The sequence below is a fragment of the Oryx dammah genome, unplaced genomic scaffold, assembly GCF_014754425.2.
Source record: "Oryx dammah isolate SB20612 unplaced genomic scaffold, SCBI_Odam_1.1 HiC_scaffold_3, whole genome shotgun sequence".
Taxonomy (NCBI): Eukaryota; Metazoa; Chordata; class Mammalia; order Artiodactyla; family Bovidae; genus Oryx; species Oryx dammah.
Genome location: NW_024070187.1, coordinates 116,039,130 through 116,062,205, shown reverse-complemented (window position 1 = coordinate 116,062,205; position 23,076 = coordinate 116,039,130). Strand labels below are relative to the sequence as shown.

General features: G+C 57.5%; 1 protein-coding gene across 1 annotated transcript in view; it reads right to left on the bottom strand.

Annotated features, from left to right (window-relative positions):
* Window positions 1–15,031: 15,031 nt before the first annotated feature.
* CPLX1 (complexin 1) overlaps window positions 15,032–23,076 on the bottom strand; it is a 40,890-nt gene continuing 32,845 nt past the window's right edge. The window contains exons 3-4 of the mRNA XM_040237729.1: window positions 22,703–22,878; window positions 15,032–16,800 (exon numbers count right to left, since the gene is read on the bottom strand). Coding sequence (XP_040093663.1) covers window positions 16,603–16,800; window positions 22,703–22,878 — 374 coding nt within the window. The 3' untranslated portion in view covers window positions 15,032–16,602. The remainder of the gene's footprint in view (window positions 16,801–22,702; window positions 22,879–23,076) is intronic.

Sequence of the window (23,076 nt, the reverse complement as noted above, 5' to 3'; positions counted from 1 at the left end):
GTTCCCTGGAGCACGGGGCTCCTGTAACAGGCTCCTGCAGGGCGCGCCACCACCTCCATCCAGGCGGACACACACCCGGGGCTTTGGGTGTGTTGTGGAGGGTGGCCGAGAGACGCTTCCCCAGCCTTGAGGCCTGTCTCCACCGCCAACAGGCTGATGTGTCCATAGGAATCTCCTTGCAGCCTCACTGTCTCTGGATTTTATTGGTGTGTGAAAGTTAATCATTGACCATCACATTGAATCCTATGGGTTTTGTGTGTGTGTGTGTGTGTGTTTCGGGTACTACGATACAAAGTTACTTCTTTAGGAGCATTTTTCGTCAAAATTCTTTTGAAGCATAGAGAGATCTGGCCTTTGTAACAATAGACTAAGCCTGAAAATGCACTAAATAAGAATACATTGTTGGTGGGAAATGGTTCCTCTACTAACACCCTGGGCAGCACAGAGAAGCTGCTGTTCCAGCTTCTCGGAAGCACTTCTGGTGATTCTACGGTTTATAGTCTGCTGTCGTAGGACCCCTAGGCTTGGGCAGGGGCTTCCTGGGACCCCAGGGGTCTGGAAGGAGGGTGTGGTCCTGGGACCCTGGGGCTCTGCAGAGAGGTGAGAGGTGTGGTCCCGGGACAGCCAGGGCTCCTGAGAGTCAGGGGTCCCGGAACCCACATTTCTTTCTCTTCCTGTTCCTGCGTGGTCCTGAGGCTCTGCAGGTGTTAGAAGTTCACCTCCTCCTGCCCCGTGTCTGTCTCTGACCCCACACCAAGGCAGCTGGAGGGGCGCAGAGCCTGCCCCTTCCCAAGACTGCAGCCAAGAGGGGCTGAACGCTCCCCATGGAGCTGGGGCTGGTCTGGCCCACCTGCTCCCCCAGCGCCCTGGTCGGCGCCTGCAAGGGTTCCTTTCACTGCAGGGACTTCTTAGCGATACTCGGGTGGTGGGCCTGGGGCCTGCCAGCATCTCAGGGTGTGTGTCCTGCTCGCCGTCCGGCATGGAAAGCACCTCCTCCTGCTGGGTCAGTGCTGGCTTTTCACCCACAGTGTGCCATGTTCGTGTGCCTAGACCCCCTTCAGGGCCTCGCAGAAGCTTTTCCACGCTGTCTTCATGCGGTTCACACATATTCCTAGTTTGGTTTATTTCATGTATTTTCTCAGGGAGGTGGGAGCACCTGGTGTTGCGGGGTAGAGCAAACACTGGCGTTTGTGCCCAGTCTGCTGGTTCTGACTGTGACTGGTAGACGTCCTCGATGCCCACCCCGGCGACAGCCTCAGAACCACACAGTCCCACCGCTCCTCACCCGGAAGAACGTCAATGGGAAGAGACCCGCAGGGCAGCTCAACTTGAGTGGGGATATTCTTAACATCACCATTTAAGTACGATTGTTGTGGGGGGTTGATAAATACCAGTGATTAAGTCAAGAAATTTCCTTCTCTGAAAGCTTACTGGACATTTTAGGCTGGAATATGTGATTCCCATTTTGTTTTTTAAGTTAAAATTTTTCAGTAACCTTCCTGTTCTGCTTTTGAATTTTTAACACACACGGATTCATGCAACCACAAGTACAGTCAGGACACAGAGTGGCTCCATCACCCCAAAGACTTCCTGGTGCCATCCTTTTTTTCACCACCCTCTGTAATTCCTGGTAGCTGCTGACCTCCAGTATTATAATTTTCCCTTCTCAAAAGTGTTGTGTAAGTAGAGTTATACACACACATCACTTTAGAGACCGGCTTCCTTGACTCCTCATACTGCCAGGCGGCCACATATTTTGCGTTTCCTGTGACATGGATGAACTGGAGGTTGTCTTCCAGTTCACCTGGTGAAGGGCTTGTGTATTTTCAGTGTTTGATGATTGCGAACTTCACATACAGATTTCCATGTGAATGTCGGATTTCTCTACAAAGCAGGATTGCTGGGTCATATTTTCACTTTAAGAAAGCAGTAAGCCGTCTGTTTTCATTCCAGTCCCAAAGACAATGCCAAAGAATGCTCAAAGTACCGCACAATTGCAGTCATCTCACACGCTAGCAAAGTAATGCTCAAAATTCTCCAAGCCAGGCTTCAACAGTATGTGAACCAAGAACTTTAAGATGTTCAAGCTGGATTTAGAAAAGACAGGAGACCAGAGATCAAATTGCCAACATCCGCTGGATCATAGAAAAAGCAAGAGAGTTCCAGAAAAACATCTGCTTCATTGACTCTGCCAAAGCCTTTGACCATGTGGATCACAGCAAACTGTGGAAAATTCTTCAAAACATGGGTTATCAGACCACTTTACCTGCCTCTCGAGAAATCTGTGTGCAGGTCAGGAAGCAACAGTTAGAACTGGACATGGAACAACAGACTAATTCCAAATTGGGAAAGGAGTACGTCGAGGCTGTATATTGTCACTCTGCTTATTTAACTTCTATGCAGAGTACACGATGCAAAATGCCAGGCTGGATGAAGCACAAGCTGAAATCAAGATTTCCAGGAGAAATATCAGTAACCTCAAATATGTGGATGACACCACCTTTATGGCAGAAAGCAAAGAGGAACTAAAGAACCTCTTGATGAAAATGAAAGAGGAGAGTGAAAAAGCTGGCTTAAAACTCAACATTCAAAAAACTAAGATCATGGCATCCAGTCCCATCACTTCATGGCAATTAGATGGGGAAATGAAACAGTAACAGACTTTATTTGGGGGGGCTCCAAAATCACTGTGAATGATGACTGCAGCCATGAAATTAAAAGATGCTTGCTCCTTGGAAGAAAAGCTATGACAAACCTAGGCAGCATATTAAAAAGCAGAGACATTACTTTGACGACAAAGGTCCATCTAGTCAAAGCTATGGTTTTTCCAGTAGTCAGGTATGGATGTGAGAGGTGGACTATAAAGAAAGCTGAGCACTGAAGAACTGATGCTTTTGAACTGTGGTGCTAGAGAAAACTCTTTAAGAGTCCCTTGGGCTGCAAGGAGATCAAACCTGTCAGTCCAGAGGAAATTAGTCCTGAATATTCATTGGAAGGACTGATGCTGAAGCTCCAATACTTTGGCCACTTGATTTGAAGAACTGACTCACTGGAAAAGACCCTGATGCTGGGAAAGATTGAGTGCAGGAGGAGAAGGGGACAGCAGGGGATGAGATGGTTGGGTGGTATCATTGACTCAGTGGGCATGAGTTTGAGTTAAACTCTGGGAGTCGGTGATGAACAGAGCGGCCTGCTGTGCTGCAGTCCACGTGGTCAGAGTAGGACACGACTGAGCAACTCAGCTGTGTTGGCCTGAAGCCCTCCCTTCCAACCCCATCCTGAGGGTCTTTCTCAATCCATTTTTGGTACAGACAGTTCCCCCAGAAGGCACCCCAGAGACAAAGGCTGGGATCCAAGTCCTCTTTTGGAGGTGTGGGGACCTCTAGGTGCAGGTAGAGATGAAATTCGGGGGATGGAAGACAGCCAGTGAGAAAGAGGAAGGCAGCCCTTAAGTCCAGGAGATACGTCCACTGCCTTTCATCCCCCTCCCCCCGTGGGATTCCGACTGCCCCCCAACCCCCGCGATGACCCTGCCCCAGGAGCCAGCTCCCCTCCCCTGGAATTGAACTGCTCTCTTCCTGCCACCGCCCCCCATGCCCTCCACCCCGCCCCGCCCCCCCATGACTCAAACCCCAGGAGCCAGCTCCGCCCCCAGGTGCTGGCCCCGCCCCCAGGAGCCAGCTCCGCCCCCAGGTGCTGGCCCCGCCCCCAGGTGCTGGCCCCGGCCCCAGGAGCCAGCTCCGCCCCCAGGTGCTGGCCCCGGCCCCAGTGCAGGTGTCCCCCTTCAAACAGAAGCAGTTTCGCAGGACGTGTTGACGTCATAGTTGAACAGTTCTATGAAGACCTACAAGACCTAGAACTAACATCCCACAAAGATGTGCTTTTCACTACAGGGGACTGGAAGGAAGAAGCGGGAAGTCAAGAGGCACCTGAAAGTGAAAATGAAGGGTCGTGTCCGACTCTTTGTGACCCCGTGGACTGCGGCCCCCCAGGCTCCTCCCTCCATGGGATTCTCCAGGCAGGAGTACTGGAGTGGGTTGCCATTTCCTTCTCCAGGGGATCTTCCCGACCCAGGGATCGAACCCGGGTCTCCCGCATTCCAGGCAGACACCTTAACCTCTCAGCCACCAGGGAGTAACAGGCAAGTCTGGCCTTGGAGCACAGAATGAAGCAGGGCACAGGCTAACAGAGTTTTGCCAAGAGAATACATTGGTCATATCAAACACCCTCTTCCAACAACAAAAAGAGATGACTCTGCACATGGACATCACCAGATGGTCAATACTCAAATCAGATTGATTATATTCTTTGCAGCCAAAGATGGAGGAGCTCTATACAGTCAGCAAAAACAAGACCGGGAGCTGACTGTGGCTCAGATCATGAACGCCTTATTACCAAATTCTGACTTAAATTGAAGAAAGTAGGGAAAACCACTAGACCATTCAGGTATGACCTAAATCAAATCCCTTAGGCTTATGCAGTGGAAGTGACGGATTCAAGGGATTAGATCTGATGGAGTGTGTGAAGAAATATGGACGGATGTTCATGACATTGTACAGGAGGCAGGGATCAAGACCATCCCCAGGAAAAAGGAATGCAAAAAGGCAAAATGGTTGTCTGAGGAGGCCTTGCAAATAGCTGAGAAAAGAAGAGAAGCTAAAGGCAAAGGAAAAAAGGAAAGTATTCCCATTTGAATGCAGAGTTCCAAAGAATACCAGTCAGAGATAAGAAAGCCTTCCTCAGTGATCAATGCAAAGAAATAGAGGAAAACAATAGAATGGGAAAGACTAGAGATCTCTTCAAGAAAATTAGAGATACCAAGGGAACATTTCTTGCAAAAATGGGCACAATAAAGGACAGAATAGTATGGACCAAACAGAAGCAGAAGATATTAAGAAGAGGTGGCAAGAATATACAGAAGAACTGTAGAAAAAAGATCTTCACGACCCAGATAACCACGATGGTGTGATCGCTCACCTAGAGCCAGACATTCTGGAGTACGAAGTCAAGTGGGCCTTAGGAAGCATCACTATGAACAAAGCTAGTGGAGGTGATGGAATTCCAGTTGAGCTTTTTCAAATCCTGAAAGATGATGCTGTGATAGTGCGGCACTCAATATGCCAGCACATTTGGAAAACTCAGCAGTGGCCACAGGACTGGAAAAGGTCAGTTTTCATTCCAGTCCCAAAGAATGCTCAAACTACTGCACAAATTGCAGTCATCTCACACGCTAGCAAAGTAATGCTCAATATTCTCCAAGCCAGGCTTCAACAGTATGTGAACCGTGAACTTCCAGATGTTCAAGCTGAATTTAGAAAAGGCAGAGGAACCAGGGGTCAAATTGCCAACATCCGCTGGATCATGGAAAAAGCAAGAGAGTTGCAGAAAAACATCTATTTCTGCTTTATTGACTATGCCAAAGCCTTTGACTGCGTGGATCACAACAAAATGTGGGAAATTCTTCAAAGATGGGAATACCAGACCACCTAACCTGCCTCCTGAGAAATCTGTATGCAGGTCAAGAAGCAACAGTTAGAACTGGACATGGAACAACAGACTAGTTCCAAATAGGGAAAGGAGTATGTCAAGGCTGTATATTGTCACCCTGCTTATTTAACTTCTATGCAGAGTATATCATGAGAAACGCTTGGCTGGAAGAAGCACAAGCTGGAATCAAGATTGCAGGGAGAAATATCAATAACTTAAATATGCAGATGACACCACCCTTATGGCAGAAAGCAAAGAAGAACTAAAGAGCCTCTTGATGAAGGTGAAATAAAAGTTGGCTTATAACTTAACATTCAGAAAACTAAGATCATGGCATACTGTCCCATCATGGCAAATAGATGGGGAAACAGTGGAAACAATGACAGACTTTATTTTTTTCAGCTCCAAAATCACTGCAGATGCTGACTGCAGCCATGAATTTAAAAGGCGCTTGCTCCTTGGAAGGAAAGCTATGACAAGCTGGACAGCATATCACAAAGCAGAGACATTACTTTGCCGACAAAGGTCCGTCTAGTCAAAGCTGTGGTTTTTCCAGTGGTCGTGAGGATGCGAGAGTTGCATTATAAAGAAAGCTGAGCCCCGGAGAATTGATGCTTTTGAACTGCGGTTCAAAAAGACTCTTTTGAGAGTCCCTTGGGCTGCAAGGAGATCAAACCAGTCAATCCTAAAGGAAATCGGTCCTGAATATTCACTGGAAGGACTGATGCTGAAGCTGAAGCTTCAATACCTTGGCCACCAGATGAGCTGACTCATTTGAAAAGACCGTGGTCCTGGGAAAGATTGAAGGCAGGAGGAGAAGGGGATGACAGAGGATGAGATGGTTGGATGGCATCACTGACTTTGAGTTTGAGCAAGCTCCGGGCGTTGGTGATGAACAGGGAGGCCTGGTGTGCTGCAGTCCATGGGGTCACAGAGAGTTGGACAGGACTGAGTGACTGAACTAAACTGAACTCAGCTGTCCTATGGATAATTTAGAGGTTTATTTTCCAAACATGGAGGTTTCTGATTCTCTCTTTATTTTCAGTCTTATACCAGGTGCCCTGAGGCGAGACCATGTGTTTTTCGGTCACACTGGGCAATTATGGGATCTTAGTCCCCACTAGGCTCCCTCCTGCCCCAGACTGAGGGCCTCTGCCAGTGAAAGCCCAGAACCCTAACCCTAACCGCCAGGGCATTCTCCCCCGTGTTCTGCTCTGCGCCAGTTCCATGACTTGTTGGGGCTGGTTCTGTGGCCTAGTCAGCAGTCAGTGTTCATAAACATTCATGGAACTGGAAAAGTCCCCATGTTTATCTGTGGCTTCAGCTGAGTGCAAAGTTCGGTGTGTGTCCAGTAGGCCACGTTTTCTGACTGCACTGTTTGAATCTTCTGTATCTTTTCCTGATTTCAGCTGCTTGTTCTGTGTTCTTGTTCCTGAAGAGATGTGTGAAATGCTTTTCCGCAGACTTTGATGGCGAATGAATTCCTGTTCCTACTGTTGTGTTTCTTCTTTTTCTTCCAGGGGAGGCTCAGGGCCGCATTTACTGTGTCTGCTTGTTTGTAGCACGGCTGCCCCTCCACCCCTGTTTAGCTCCTCTTTGGCTGGCTCTGTTTGGAACCAGCTTCCAGCTGAGACACAGGCGAGGCTCTGCTCTCTCCCTATCTCTGAGGCTAGTTTGCTTTCTCTTCTGCATCGGGCAGGAAGGCTGCTGGGCTTCCGAGGACCATGAACATCTCAGTGGCCTGAGAGGTTGGCAGGGGCCGGGCAGGAGCCAGATGGGCTAGAGCGATCAGATGAACCTGCTCTGACCGGGACGGCCTCAGGCCACCCGGCCCACTTCACCCCATGGGGCGGAGCAGGGGCAGCATCACCCGCAAGGCCACAGCTCCAGAGCCTCCTGGTCACATGGTCCCTTGCATAGCGGCAGTGGGGAGAGAGGCGACTCGGCCGGGAAGGTGCCCGGGAGTGCCCGTGTGCCCACCAGGCTGAGGCTCTGCGGTCATGGCAGCTGGCTCTGGGCTGAACCCAAACTTCCCTCTCCTGGGTCTTTCAGTAAAGGGCTGGGATTAGTGTTAACTGAATTGGATTACACCTTTTTAAAGTAAACTTTTAGAGCAGATGTAGATTTACAGGAAAGTTATGAGGCTAATGCAGTGTCCCTACATTCCACCCCTAGGCTCCCTGCTTGTAATCATCTTCCACTGTCTGGTACTAAAGTCCATTCTGTGTTCAGATTTCCTTAGCCGTTTTCCTTGATGTCTTTCTGTTCCAGGATCTTATCCAGGATATTGTTACGGAGCCAAACTTGGGTCTACTCGCCTGCACACAGTAAAACCAGTTTACTGACACCAGGTGGTGCTGAAGCAAAGTGCAGAATTTATTGCAATGCCAAGCACCAAAGAATTGATGCTTTTACTATTAAAACAACAACAAAGGAGTGAATTTGAATGCAGGTAGTATTTGGGGGGCGTGATTCCAGGAACACCAGTAGGGAGTAGACAGGAAGGTGCATCATCAAGCCAATTATTCCTGAGGCTCTGTCCCACCTGCGACTTCTGGGAGAGAGCAAAGAACATCCCTCAGTTTCCGCTTCCCAGGGGCAAGGAAATCAGGGTGTATGTACACCAGCTCCCCATCTGACATTGAGGGATGTTTTCACAGGCGTTGACTGCCCTGTATGTAGCCAGGTGCCCTCCCACCAGCAGAAGAACCCTGAGCAGAGGGCAGCAGGGAATGAAGTGAGCAGCCTTCAGCACACAGGATGAGTGTGCTCAGGGAATGGGTAGGTGCCAGCTGTGGCTACTGCAGCTTCTCCGTGTTTGTTTTCAGGATCACAGGCTCCACTGGCACAGCTGGTTGATCTGTCTTCCTGCAGAGTCAAGTCCTAAAGGGCAGATGGGCAGGTGTGCGGGAGAGAGCAAGTCCAGAGTCCGCACCGAGCTTCACTATTCAGATAAGTTGTTTCTCTTTTGAGGGGACTCATGTCGGAGTGCTGACCAGATCCTAAAGCTTACACTCTGGCTTGGAAAAATGAGCCGGGAGTCTCTCCAGGGGATTTGATTCCTGAAACAAAGGGTGTTGTTAGTTGGCTTAGAAGCCAGGGTGGAAGTCCTGTGCAGCCAAGGTTGACGCCGTGAGACCCAGCAAGAAAACCCAGGTAGTGGAGAGTGGATTGTTCTCCCTTCCTGTGGTTCCTGAAAGGGTGGTGTGGGTCTCGGTGTCTTTCTGTTCCCAGCTTCAGTTTCCCTGGGCTGTAGGTTGAGCCGTCAGATCTGTGTGTGTTTTCAGCCTAGCCCTCTCTACTTGAGTAAGGTGCTGTGGGGTTCTCTCCAAGTGAATAAAAGAAGTGGTAAGAACAAAAAAAAAGAATTGATGCTTTTGAACTGTGGTACTGGAAAAGACTCTCGCAGAGTCCCCTGGACAGCAAGGAGATCAAACCAGTCAATCCTAAAGGAAATCCTGAATATTCATTGAAACGACTGTGTGGATCACAACAAACTGTGGAAAATTCTGAAAGAGATGGGAATACCAGACCACCTGACCTACCTTTTGAGAAATCTGTATGCAGGTCAGGAAGCAACAGTAAGAACTGGACATGGAACAACAGACTGGTTCCAAATTGGGAAAGGAGTACGTCAAGGCTGTATATTGTCACCCAGCTTATTTAACTTATATGCAGAGTATATCATGAGAAAAGCTGGGATGGATGAAGCACAAGCTGAAATCAAGATTGCTGGGAGAAATATCAATAACCTCAGATATGCAGACGACACCACCCTTATGGCAGAAAGCAAAGAACTAAAGAGCCTCTTGATGAAAGTGAAAAAGGAGAGTGAAAATTTGGCGTAAAACTCAACATTCAAAAAACTAAGATCATGGTATCTGGTCCCATCACTTCATGGCAAATAGATGGGGAAACAATGGAAACAGTGACAGACTTTATTTTTTTGGGCTCCCGAATCACTGCGAATGGTGACTGCAGCCATGAAATTAAAAAAACGCTTGCTCCTTGGACGAAAAGTTATTACCAACCTAGACAGTATATTAAAAAGCAGAGACATTACTTTGCCAACAAAGCTCCATCTAGTCAAGGCTGTGGTTTTCCAGTGGTCGTGTACGGATGTGAGTTCTCACTCAGTTGCATCCAACTCTTTGCAACCCCATGGACTGTAGCCCTGCAGGCTCCTCTGTCCCGAGGATTCTCCAGGCAAGAATAGTGGAGTGGGTTGCCATTTCCTTCTCCATGGATGTGAGAGTTGGACTATAAAGAAAGCTGAGTGCTGAAGAATTTATGCTTTTCAACTGTGGTGTTGGAGAAGACTCTTGAGAGCCCCCTTGGACTGCAAGGAGATCCAGCTAGTCCATCCTAAAGGAAATCAGTCCTGAATATTCATTGGAAGGACTGATGCTGAAGCTGAAACTCCAATACTTTGGCCACCTGATGCAAAGAACTGACTCATTGGAAAAGACCCTGATGCTGGGAGATTGAAGGCAGAAGGAGAAGGGGACGACAGAGGATGAGAAGGCTGGATGGCATCACCGACTCAATGGACATGAGTTTGGGTGAACTTTGGGAGTTGGTGATGGACAGGGAGGCCTGGCGTGCTGCCGTCCATGGGGCTGCAGAGTCGGACACGACTGAGCGACGGAACAACAGCAAAGAGAGGAGTCCAGGACCGCAGATGCTTCGGAGGCCTGATCTCCCCAAAGTGTTTCAGGAAAGGGCTTTTGAAGACGGGGTGAGGAAGAAGGGTTGTTGGGCTCTTGATCTACTGGTGGACATTCTTCTGACTAGTTAAGATAATTGGAAATCAACATAATCTTCTTCTGATTCCAACTGGTCTGGTGTCTCCGTGGTGTCAGTATCAGCAAGACAGCTCAAGGACATGGCTCAAAATGGTTTCACAGCTCTCGAGAAGGAACTAGAGATATTTGACTTTGTTGAATGGCTAAGCTATTATTACTTTGTCTTGCTTGACTATTTTTGTTTCCGCATTTTCTCGCTTCTCTAATTAAATGTATTCTTTGGAACTCAGGGAAGGGTTCGGAGGCTGACGTTTTTCTACAGACAAGAGGCAGGCAGAGGACGTTGGGGTAGGGGGCTCTGTCCCAGAAAGGAGCCTCAGGGTCCCGCTCACCACATCCTATCAGTCGGCATGTCCCCTTAGGCTCCTCGGGGCTGACAGTTCCTCAGACATTTCTTGTTTTTGACGACTTTGACGGTTTGGAGGAATGCTGGTCAGGTATTTTGTAGACTGGCCCTCAAATGCGGTTAGTCTAATGCTTTCTTCAGGGTTAGACTGGGATATGTACTGGGGGAGGAGGACCCTGGAAGTAGGCTTCCTCTCTCATCACATCATGGGCGCCTGCAACCAACATGGCCCACTGTGACCTGGAGCCCTGGGATGTGGGGCCCTGGAGGTGGTGGTCTGCCCGGCTTCCCCACGTGGTGTCCCAGTCTGTGTCCTTTGGCAGAACGTCGCCGTGTGGAGCCCACACCGGAAGAGTGGGGCGTTTGCTCCACCTCCTGTGTGGACCCATCTGCACGAGAGCTGTGTCTTCCCCACACTCGAGTGCTGAATCACGCACCCCAGCGTGGACTTGATGCTCATACTCCAGCATAACCATCTGCTCACCCTGGACTGGGTTTGGGCTGAGTCGGTGGCGGCCACCTCCCTTCCTCCCACCGGCCATCCTGGAGCATTTCCTCATTTCCAGGCTCATCTTGGACATTTCCTGCCCCAGCCACCAGCAGATTCCTCCTGATTGGTGAACTGTGCTTACTCACTGAACTTCATCTCCACTCACTATACGAGAATTAGTTGTAGGAGAGAGACCTGTGAGGAGTGTCCATCTCCTGTCTGAGCCTGGAGTTCCAGCCAGGCATGGCCCCAGTCCTGAGTGGCTGAGGGAGGGGCCGGGAGGTGTGATGGGGCACGTCCCACCTTGCTTGGGCTCCATGGTCAGGGCCTGGTGGATATGTGTGGATAGAGGCCGACTTCCGGCTGACTGACCTAGAATCTAGGATTCCTTTGAGAGGATCAGGGCTTTGACTGCCTGGACACAGGGCCCAGGGCCCTCCTTGTGGGTGAGCTCTTGTTGGAGCAGTTCACTCAGCTGCCAGTAGGAGCTAAGGGGCAGTGCTTGGGCTGGGCTCAAAGGCCAGTCAACAACCCATTAGGATGTGTCTTTCCAAGAAGCCATCTTAACACTGAGCCCTTTGAAAAGTGCCAGGGAGAAGGACTGGCAGGAGTGTGCCCCGATCTCCCCCAGCCCCAGGTCTCCTACAGCAGCAGGGGCTGCTGCCAAGGCCTCACCCTGTCCCATCCCGGCCTCCAGGCCTTTCCCCAGCCAGGCCAGGCCCTTCTCTTTCCTGGCACAGACCTTTGCCCTCTCCAACAGCATAAACCTCAATGCACTCACTCAAGCATGCAAGAAACAAGTGTTTATTTTGCAGAAATCAAACTCAACTTCAACTCCCATGCCTCATCCTCTGGGGCTGAGAAAAGTCACTCTGGGCACCAGCGGGGCCTGGGGCCTGATGATCAGCCCTGAGCGGGGGCTCTAGGACACCAGCAGGCCTCACCCTCCGCGACAAGTGATGTGGCAGCAAGGGTTCTAGGTGCCTGGGGCTCTGGTTCTTCCCCAAGCATGAGGCGACAGAGTGATGACCCAACTGGCCAGCACTGCCACTGGAGGCTCGGGCACCCCCAGCCCCCTCCTCGGCTCCAGCTCCCACGGTGCCGCAGGGACCATTTTGTGGTCCGTCCCCCACGGGCTCTGTCCTGAAGTACGTGCGTGCGTGCTAAGTCGCTTTTGTCGTATCCGACTCTTTTCCGACCCTTTGGACTGGACCCAGACAAGTACAGACCTCCGCTTATCCAGCGTGGGACCACCAGGCCCTACACCCTCAGCTGGGCGGAGGGCGGTCAGTTTAGGGAGCAGGGCCGGGGCGCGGGAGGGATGAGTCCGCCGAGAGCCGCTTCCGCTCCCGGGGCGAGGGTGGAGACGCTCTGCCGTCGGTCCCTGGACAAGCTGTGTGGGCCAGGCCGGGCGTGCCTCTCCAGCGCCGGAACTCCTGGGCCCTGGGTCAGCGCCCCGCCTGGACCCCGCTGCCCGCCCTCCAACAGGCGGCCCGTGGGACACGGAAGTTCCGCTCTTCACTCGGTCAGCCCGGCCCAGCGCTCGCTCCCGAGGGCCGAGCCCAAATACCCGGCCCGGCCTACCGCGGGCCGCCCTTCCGGCTTTCGCGTTTCGGGGGCTCGGATTAGCCAGGCTTCTGGCACGTGACCCTCTCGGAGCCAATCGCAGCGGCCTTACCCGGCACTCGCTGATTGGCTCAGGACAGCCAGGGGCGATGAGGGGCGGGGCCTAGGGGTGGGAGGGGTCTAGGGGTGGGAGGGGTCTAGGGGTGGGAGGGGCGGGGCAGAGGGGAAGGGCGGGGCAGAGGGGAAGGGCGGGGCCCAGGCACGAGGACTCTGCACCAGTTCGAGTGGCTCTGGGTCCTTCCTTGAGACCCTTCCACCCTCCGGACCGCGTAGACGTTGACCGACACTGGCCAGGCACTGACGCAGCCCGAGCCCATCCCCAGTCCCGCTCCCCGCTCGGCCCCACAGCCCGGCGTCTCGTATCCCTCCTCCAGCCCGGCCCAGCCCGACTCTCACCCCCATCCCATCCCGACCACCGCCCTGAGTTCTGCCCAAACCTGCCCCCTCGGTTCGACCCCTCAACCCCGCCCCTCGGCCAAGTGCTAGCCCGGCTCCAAGGACCCAACCTTCACCCCAGAGGCTACCCCTCCTTTCAGACCTGACGGGAACCGCCTGAGGCAGGAGCGCAGCAGATTCCAAATTGAGTGGACAGGTGGCCCAGACCCAGGGTTCACCGAGCCCCGCTGGTTGCGACTGTGGACAGCAGGATCGTCTAGCTGCGGATTAGCACAACGAGACAAAATGGTCCTTAATTGCCAGATCTTTAAAAATGTGCCCTGACAGCCTTGATAGTTAAGTGGCTGATGACTCAAACAGCTATCCGATGCAGGGCGCCTGCGAGGAGAGGCAGCAATTCCAAGCAGAGCGCTGCCCGGGGCTGGCTGCCTGCAGAGTGGACAGCTCTGGAGGGGCAGGTATCAAAGCGTGCTCTGCTTTGTCAAAACAGAGCTAAATGTCCTGAAGGAAAGGGACTCCAGAAGAGGCTGTGTGGTCCTAAAGCAAGCCCAGGGGCAAGGCCACCGTCAGCCAGAGTCCCCGTGGCCACTCTGAGATGCTCAGCCAGCTCTTGACTCGGGGCCCTGGCACTGCTGTTCCTGCCTGGGTCCCATAGGGCTCCTCCCCTCTTCCTTGGGGTCTGTCTGCACACCTCACCTCCTCAGAGGTGAAATAACCACTCTCACCATCCTCTCTGCCCCTTATCCTACTCAGTTTCCTCAGAAGGAACTCACCACCTATGTGTTCATCATTTGTCTCCTGCCGTCGGAGCAATCAGTCCCAGGAAGAAGGACCTCCACTATCCCCAGGCCCTAGAAAAGCTCTGCACGTCACAGGGGCTCAGCAACCTGGAGTGAGCAAGTGCCTCTCCCTCAAGTCCTCAGGGAGAGGACTAAGGGGTCTGCCCCACCAGGCACTGGGGAAGGGCTGCCTGGGGTTCCCAGGGAAGGCAACTCAGGTGACCAGCACATCTGAGTCATAGGACCAAGATGAGTCCAGGCCAGGCTGGGGGTTGGGAGGAGGAGGATAGAGGTGGGGGCATGGAGGCTAATGGAGGGGCACTTTGGGGTGCCCTACTGAGACCAGCCGTGCTGGGGATGGTGGCTTGAAGATCCCAAAGCCAGAGCTGGCTACAAAGGATTCTGTCCCCGTTCTGAGGTAGAGGCAAAGGGGCAGTGGGTCCAGGACAGTATTCTGGGCACAGCTGGGTGGGGAGGGGAACAGGATGGGTGGGGAGGGGAGAGTGTGACATTTCTTTTGCTGAGACTGGGCAGGTTTTGCTGGAAGGCGCCCATGCATTCTCATCACCCAGCAGTGTGAGGAGGGTCACAGGTACCCGCCTCCTGGATAGAAGGCCCAGGTATGGATGACAAACAGGGCCACTCTGGGGACACACGTGGTCACGGCATCTCGGGGTCAGGCTTACAGAGCCAGCGGTTCCCGCAGGCACCTCGTCAGGCCTCAGCGTCAAGGAAAAGGACGCAGAGGCCTCTCACTGGGCCCAAGGTGTGGCCAGCACGGAGAGACCTGGGCCCGCGGCCCAGGGTGTGCGGTGCAGGAGAGGCCTGGGGTGGGGGGCACTGAGGGACGGGCTGCATTTCAGGTGGAGACGACCCTGGCCCGGAGGACCTCAGGGAGAAAGGGTCGGATGTGTGTGTCTGGGGCGGCAGGAGCCCCTACCTCGGGCTCGGCGAAAGGAAAAGGTGCTCCCATCTGGCAGGGCACGGGGTCAAACAGCAGAGCCCAAAGGGAGCACGGCAGCTGGCCGGGCTCTGCCCTCCGCCAGGACACGGCCCCCATCGCCTCCCAGGGAATAGACTCCAGAGGCAATGGCCAAAGGCGTGAAATCACTGTGGAGTTTATTGGCTGTGATTCCATCCGGAGAGAACACAGGCAGCGACCCCGACATGCAGGAGGAGGCGCGGGCGTCGGGACAGACGGACAGAGGACGCCCACGTCTATACTAAGCTCGCGCGAGGGCGCCCCACGCGCTGAGGATGGGATGCGAGTTTCTACCAGACGAGGCCCGGACTGCTCAGAGCTGGCTTTTTAAAGTGTGGCAACAGGCATGAAAAACAGACGCGGAGCCCGGAGGGGCCGGGGCGCAGGGTGGGCGGCGGGACCACGGGACGCTCGACGGCGGGGGACAAGGGCGCCAGGGGCCAGTATTGCCGTCTAGTCATATGGCTTCTCTAAGGAGCGGGGGAGGCCGCGCCCCTGGCCCGGACACTGGACGGGATGAAAATTTATGTGGACAGAAAGGGCCCTGGGGACCCAGGTGACAAGCGTTCTGTCAAGATAAAACTCCTCACAGACAGAAGACCTCATTTACCTGAGATTCAAGATATTGTGATGCAAATTAAACAAGGAGGGCGGGGGAGCGCTGGGAGGCCCACGGCCGCTTCTGGGGAGCCGGCTGGGCTGGCGGCTGGGACGCCCCTTCGAGGGCCTGCAGGGCGGACGGAGGCGGCTGAGGGTCGGGGCTGGGCTTCCGGGCTACACACTCCGGCCGGCGCGCAGCGCTCGGCCCCGGGCTCCGGGCCGCCTCCCTGTTCTGAGCGGAGCTGCGGGTGCCCAGAGGCTGCAGGCACCCCCAGCCCCAGCAGCCTCGGAGGGACAGGAGGCAGCGGCCAGGGAACGGGATGGGTTCCCTGGGCCCGCGGACTCTGGGGTGCGGGGGGGAGAGGTCAGAGAGGGTCCTCCCAAGCCTATTGCTTTGCCTCCCTTTGCGAGAACCGGCCCCGAAGCTCAGCCTTCCAGAGGCTTCGGCCGGGACAGACAGGTGGACGAAGATACGGGTGCACGTGGAGAGCGGCGGCAGCCAGGCCCCCAGCACAGGCAGGCTCAGCAGCCCGAGCGTGAGGGGTGGGGAGCTTAGGCGGGGCGGCCCGGCCGAACCCTGCGGGGGGAGCCCCAGGCGCCTGCGGCTCGTCCCCCGCCCCGGCTCACAACCGCACCCCCTACTATGGCTGTGCTCCTGAGTTGGGCTCAACAGGCGTCCACCAACGCGGACCCTTTCGGTGGTCCTGGCCGTGGGCGCTGCTGGGTGGGCGGAGCGGGCGGAGCGAGAGGGGCTTCCGGGGTCTGGGGGCGAGGCCAGTCCACCCGCTGCCCGAAGAGCAGGGGGCTGTCCCCCCCCCCCCGCCCCGAGGGCCCCCGCCCAGAAGGCCGCAGCCGTGGGGGGCCGGGCGCGCCTCCCTCGGTGGGGGGGGGGGCTCTGGGGGGGGGGGGGGGGGGGGGCTGCGAGGTGGGCGGAGACTCCCGAGGCGCGAGGGGGCAGCGGGGCGGAGGGACCTAGGGCTATGGCTTATATCGGCGTGGGGGGCTGCGCTCTGCTCCCGGCGGCTCTTCGGGGGCCTCGCGGAGGGCGGGACCGGGGTGGGCGCGGGGCGGGCTGCTGTTCAGCCCGGGCGCTACTTCTTGAAAATGTCCTGCAGCGGCCCAGGCAGGTACTTGATGACCGTGTCCAGGATGCTCTCGTCCTCCTCCTCCGCTGCGTCCCCGCAGCCCGGCGGGATGGCCTTCTTGGGCCTCGTTAGGCTGCCCTCCGAGTTGGCCTCCAGGGCGGCCTGGGCCTCGGCCTCGCGCTCCTCCTTCTTCTTGATGCCGTACTGCGGGGAGGGCGGCGGATCAGCGCGCGGGCCCGGACCCCGTCCCGCCCGCCCCGGGATGGTGCCCGAGCGGGCGAGGCCACCCTCCGGCCCGGGCCCCGCGTTCCTGCGGCCCCGCCTCCCGGGGACGCGGGTGGCGTCAGCCCTGCCCCGCGGGGCCCAGATCCTCGTCCGGTGACATGAAGCCACACTTCTATGCCAAGCATCCTCGGATGCCGCCAGGAAGCCCCAGCCCCCGGAGGGGCACTCTGCTCGCTCCGTGTCCCGCAGTCACTTCCAGGTGGGTGCCCTCGAGCCCTAGCTAGGTGTGCCCTCTGCAACGCCCCTGGGCACCGCCAAGCGCCCCCAGTTCTGGTTTCCTGCGTATCTCTCTGTCCCCAACCCTTTCCAAAATCTCCCCTCAGATTGAAAGGAGTCCCCCCAAATTCATGTCACCTGGAACCTCAGCATGTGACCTTGTTTGGAAACAGGGTCTCTGCAGGTGTAATTAAGGTAAGAATAGAGAGACCTCCCCGCACTCTAAATCCAGAGCTTCTCTGTAAAAGAAAGGACACGCAGAGTAGAAAAAGAAAACCCTTGGGAACCACCTTGCCACCAGCCAGGGACACAAACAATGCCAGAAGCCCCAGAAACTAAGAGGGGATTCTCGCCTACAGGTTTCAGAGGGAGAGCAGTCCTGCCATCATCTTGATTTGGGACTGCTAGCCTCCAGAACCAAGAAAATTAATTTCTAGGAGACTAACACCTCACCCCAAGGCCCCTCAGCACCCTCAGCAGCCCTCCTGGACCAACAAAGCCCTGAAGCCTGTGAGGAGGCCCCGAGGCCAGGGCGAGACTTCCTGCCCTAGGACTGGTGGGAACAGGTGGGGCCACCCTGGCCTGATGGGTTGGGGACAGAGTTCAGGACCCACCCGAGCTGAGGAGGGGGTGCCCCTTGGTCAGGTCTGAGGTCCCGGGTTACACAATACGGAATGTCCGGAAGCAGAGGCTTTGATGCTGGCGAAGAGAGAGTACCAGGAAGCATGCCACACAGGGCTGCTGGCCCTGGGAAGGGTCCCCAGGCCTGCTCATCTCTCCTCACCAGCTCTTCCTGAAGGAAGCGGAGGGCAGTGGAGGGGGCACCCTGGTCCTCAAGAAGACCCTTCGCTCAGCTTCCAGATTAGGGGGGTGGCTGTGTCCCACTCCCCAGCTTGCTCTGCACCCATTATCTCCTCCCTCGAGGTTGTGGGGGGCTTCAGGCGGGAGTGGGGGGCAAGGGATCTTCAGCAGAATCTAAGAGGAGGAATCCGGGCTCCTGGCTGCAGTGACCAGACTACAGCGTGGGGCCCTTGGGCACTGAGGAAGGAGGGGTAAGGGGTCTGGCCACCCTCCTCAGCAGCAGCCTTAGTGGTCTGAAGGCCCCTCTGAACCCTGGACAAGTCAGGAGCTTGGGAAGGGGCTCCGGGGTGTGGGGAGGGCTCAGGGCAACTGACCAAGAGGGCCTCCCCACTGAGCACGGACGCCAGGTCAGCCCAGGGCAGAGTCAACGAGCCAGCCAGGCTGTAGCCGCTCCAAGGGGTACAGCCCTCTTCCTGGGTCACCACAGAGAGCGGTGCCCTGACTCGGGGAGGGACGCGCGGGGCGGAGAGACACACTGCCAGGAATTAGGTCAGACCAGAGAGAGCTTCCCTCCAGCCAGAGGCACAGAGTCCAGCAGTTCCCGCAGCCGCAGGACATCTGTCCCCAACTGGGGCGCAGGTCTGTGCGCTGGACCTAGGAGGCCGTGATGGCCAAAGCCCCCCACACACTCAGCAAAGGTGCACACACACGCTCAGGGGAGCATGTGGCACAGGCGGAACAGGCGTGTGACACGGGGACACACACGTAAGGGCAGGAACACGTGGTGTATGGTCGGGCAGGGGTCAGGGAGGGACCTGGGTCGCGGTCGTCCCCTCTAGGGTCCAGGAAGGAGACCCCGGGCCCCAAGCCAGTCGCTCCACTGAGGCTAAAAGCCATTCTGACCCTAAGCCACTCTGGGTAGACCTGAGGGCTACCTTACTCTTTGGGGTCGCTCCCAGGGCCTGGCTTTGATGTGGTCTGGCTGAGCGCCTGTTTGAAACCCCACCCCTCCCCCAGCCCCCCCAGCCCAACCCCTTCCCTCCATCCTCCTCAACCACTGAGACAGTGCCACTGAGGCCCGGAGGGAGCCCAGGCTGCCAGCGCCCTGGGCAAAGCAGTGCCCCCTAACGGTGAGAGTCAGCAGTGTCCCCTAACGGTGAGAGTCAGCAGTGTGCCCACACCCGTTACTCTCAGCACAGAGCTGGGCCAGGGGGGCCGGGTGGACCAGGACCTGCCAGCCCAGCGCTTGCTGGAGGGTGGTTCTGGCTCAGAGTCGCCGATGGCCGCAGTGTAAACCAGAAGGCGGGGGTGCAGACCAGGAAGCGGGGACCAGATGACACGGGTGGGCCAGTCTCCCCCAACCTGGACCCGCGCAGTGTGTCATGACGTCATTACGCGCGGGCCGGCGGGGATGGGGTGGGGGGAGGCACCACCCACCAGCCCGCAGAGGCGAGGAGCCCGGATGCAGATGAGGGCCCCCAGGGAGCCAGGGCACGCGGCCTGGCCTGACCGCCTGGCCTCCGTGTGAGGGACCCTCCACTCTCTTCCTTGACCAGTCTTGTGAGGTCGGGGGTGGGGGCATGGGGCACCCCACGGGGCACTCCACCCCAGACACTGGGAAGGGGCTGCAGGAAGTGGGTCTGGGGCCTGGGGGCCAGCGAGGGCCACTGGGGGAACCACCCCAAAAGGTCAGGGGTCCCACCTGTGGGGGCAGGGGGGCGGGAGAGGGTCACCCTGGAAGGCCAGGTGGAGAAGGGCTCTGCAGCCACGGGGCACCAGGCAGGGCCAGGGGACGTGATGGGGGGGCTTCGTCGGTGGGTAGGGGGCTCCAGGCGCTGAGCTCATCGTCAGGACGTCTGGGGAGAGAGGGCAGGGGTGACCCCCACCCTGGATGGCCGGGGCAGCCTGTCCTTCCACAGCCGTGCTGTCCACCTCTAGGGTCTTGTGGGCAGGGCGGGCTCCTCTCTGTTGAGCTGCAGGCTCCTTGAAGGAGGTGACCGAATTCTTGGAGAGCAGCACTGAGGCTGTGAGGACCTGGGGCTTTGGGGCTCTAATGTCCAGAGTGCCTCTGACCCATGAATGGGGGCGCTCCTCATCAGCCTGTCTCCCCTGAGCACCGCCAGGCCCGGCCCCCACCTGTCAGACTCAGCTGCATGTGTCGGTCGCTCCCCAGCACACCACACCTTCCCTGCAGGCTGTCCGCCAAGGACCAAGCCTTGGCCCCCTCGTTCCGCCTCATCCTCTGACCACAGAAGCTGTGCTTGGGCTGGTAAGGAAACTGCGGCCCCAGCCCCTGCGTGGGGTGGGGCCCAGCTCTGACCCCTGCCCCAGCAACTGAACTCAGCAGACACCGCATGCCCCATGGGCGGGTGAGACCAGACCCTGGACGTGCCCAGGAAGGAGGCCTGGGCCCAGCAGGGAGGCCGTCCACTGTGGCTGATGGAGCCTCGGCGGGTCTGGGGGCTGCCAGGGCCCAGAAGCCGCCTGGGGTCTGTGGAGGCAGTTCAGAAGCGAAGGCACTCAGCCCACCCCCGGGGGTCCCAGATGGGCGTGATTCCCGTCTGGGGAAGCAGGACCGCTGTCTGAGCGACCCCGGGGGCACCAGGCTACGGGGCCTTGGGGCTCTGCCAAAGGCTGCAGCCTTCCGCGTGGTCGCCCTGGAAGCTGGGGTCCTGAGGGTGGGGGTGGTGAGGGTCACCCTGCCCCCTGGCCTCCCGTGGAGCTGCCCTCAGGGTGGGGACACACCCTCCAATTTCACTGGGACTCACTTTGTGACTTGTGAGTCCCACTCGGTTCCCTGAGAAAGAAAAGGACGCTGGAGCTGATGCCTGTTCACTCACTCGTTCACTCACTCACTCGTTTGCTCAGCATACAAGGGCCAAGTGCAGTCAAAGTTCCTGCCCTCCCTGCAGGGGATGGACAGTGAACAGCAAACCAGTAAGAAGTGTGTGTCAGAGGAGGGGGGCTTCCCAGGTGGCTCGGTGGTAAAGAGTCTGCCTGCCAAAGCAGGAGGACACAGGAGATTGAGGCTGATCCCTGGGTCGGGAAGATCCCTGGAGGAGGAAAAGGCAACCCACTCTGGTATTCTTGCCTGGAGAATCCCATGGACAGAGGAGCCTGGTGGGGTCGCAGAGAGCTGGACACAACGGAGTGCGCAGGCATGCTCCCAGATGAAGGCAGGTGCGGAGCAGAGGAAGGCCGGAGAGGAGTGCAGAGGGACAGGGAGGCGGAGCCTCAGGGAGTCCCAGAGGGGAGCAGCCACGCAGAGGCCCTGGGGCAGGGGGAGCCCCCGGGGCTGCCCCAGGGAGGTGGGGCCGCTGGACGGTCTGAGGAGCGGAGGGCAGAAGGGACTTCCTATTACAGGCAGAATGCCCGGGCTGTCTCTCTGCCTCCTGGCCCCTCCCCGCCATGGCTGCCTCCCTCTCTGCTGTCTGTGTGCTCTTCCTGGCTCTTCCCCAAAAGGCTCTGAAAGTCTTGAGGTTGGTCCTGGGGGTGAGGGTCTCATGAGCTGCTGCCCCAGCACAATCAGCTTGAACTTTCTGCCCAGAAAGGTGTCCAGTCACCAGTGTGGGACACCAGGGTGCACCCCACCCCCCATCAGCGTGGGGGCCCCCGTGGGCCTGGAGACCTGCAGGCGCCCGCCTGTGTCCGCATCGCAGCTCCCGTGTCAGGGAGAGGCCCTGCGAACCAGGCAGGAGGGAGGGGCTGGGGACGGTGGAGACGCCCTCTGGAGGACCCCTCTGCCCATGCCCGGTCCCCTCCCACAGGCTTCATCCAGGGTCTGGAAACACTTCCCTCAGGGCCCAGAGATGGGAGTGTCAGGGGGGGCAGGACAGAACTGAGAGGCAGCACCCCGAAACTGAGTCCCCGCCACAGGTCTCTGGGTGGAGGGGCCTGGCACATGTGGGCCCAAGACTGGTGCGCAAGGCCCAAGACGCTGTGGACCGTGGGAGGCCACGTGCTTCAGGACGTCGTGGGGCCCTGGGGAGGGCCCTTCCTTCTCCACCTGGCCTGCAGGCCGGCCCACCCTGGAGGAGGCAGGAGCAGCTGCTTCATGCCTGCCCTTCCGACCCGCAGCTGGGTGGCACCTGAGGGTGGGCAGCGGACAGGCCCCTGGGGCCCGCAGCTGACAGCCTCCCATGTCTGCCCCTGCTCTGGCCTCGGGTCCCGGCTGGGTGGGTGCTCATGCCCTGCACACAGAGGAAGGTGCCAGAGGATTCTGGAAAGATGACCTCCAGCTCCCAGCCCACCCCCAGCCAGCCCACACAGCCACAGACCTGCCCCCCAACACCCTATCATTCACCTCGGGGGCCTAAGGCCCACCCGGGCGAGGTCAGGGGCATCCTCAAGCCCAGGAGGATTCACCCACCTGCAGCCCGCCCGTGGGCCAGCCCCTGGCCGCCCTGCCTCTCCTCTCCAGAAGGGCCTGCCCTCCAAGTCCGTGGGGGCAGTCCTGGGGTCAGCCATGGGAGCTTGTCCTACAGAAGCCAGCACGCCAGCCCGGGATCCTGGGAGGAGGGGTCCAGCCCCTGCCACCGGAGCCAGAAGGACACGGACCGCAGGATGAGCCCCAGGCCCGGTGAGCGTGTGCCGACGTGCACGCAGGGACGCGGGATCTCACCCGCCCGCCCCCTCCCCGGGGGTCCCTCCCCGAGGTCGGTTCCGCGAGCCTCGGAGGAAGGGGGGGGGGCGGCGGCCCAGCCAGGCTGCGCTCAGCCCTCCCGCAGGCAGCAGCCCCCAGCCCGTCCCCGCCCCCGCCGCCGTGCCCGCGCGCGCAGGTGCCAGAGCGCGCCGCCGCGCCCACCTTGTCGCGGATGCCCTGCCGCAGGGCCTCGCGCTCCGCCTCCATCTTGGCGAACTTGGCCTTGCGCTCCTCCTCCTGCTGCCGCAGGGCCTCCTGCCGCTCCTCCTCCTTCTTGGCGGCGTCAGGGTCCTTCTCCTCGTCGCCCCCAAGCATCTTGCCCATGTCCTTGGTGGCCCCTGGGCACAGGCAGGCGGGAGTCAAGCCAGGCCCGGCTTCTCCTTGCCCTGCGCTGCCGGCCTCGCTGGTCCAGCAGGGCGGCGGCCTCCAGTGTGGGTCGGAGGAGTGTGGTTGTCGGGGTGCGACTCCACGGGGACACCTGCAGGCCTCTGTGCTGCGGTTCTGTGTGGTCTGTGTGGTTTTGTGTATGTGGTTGT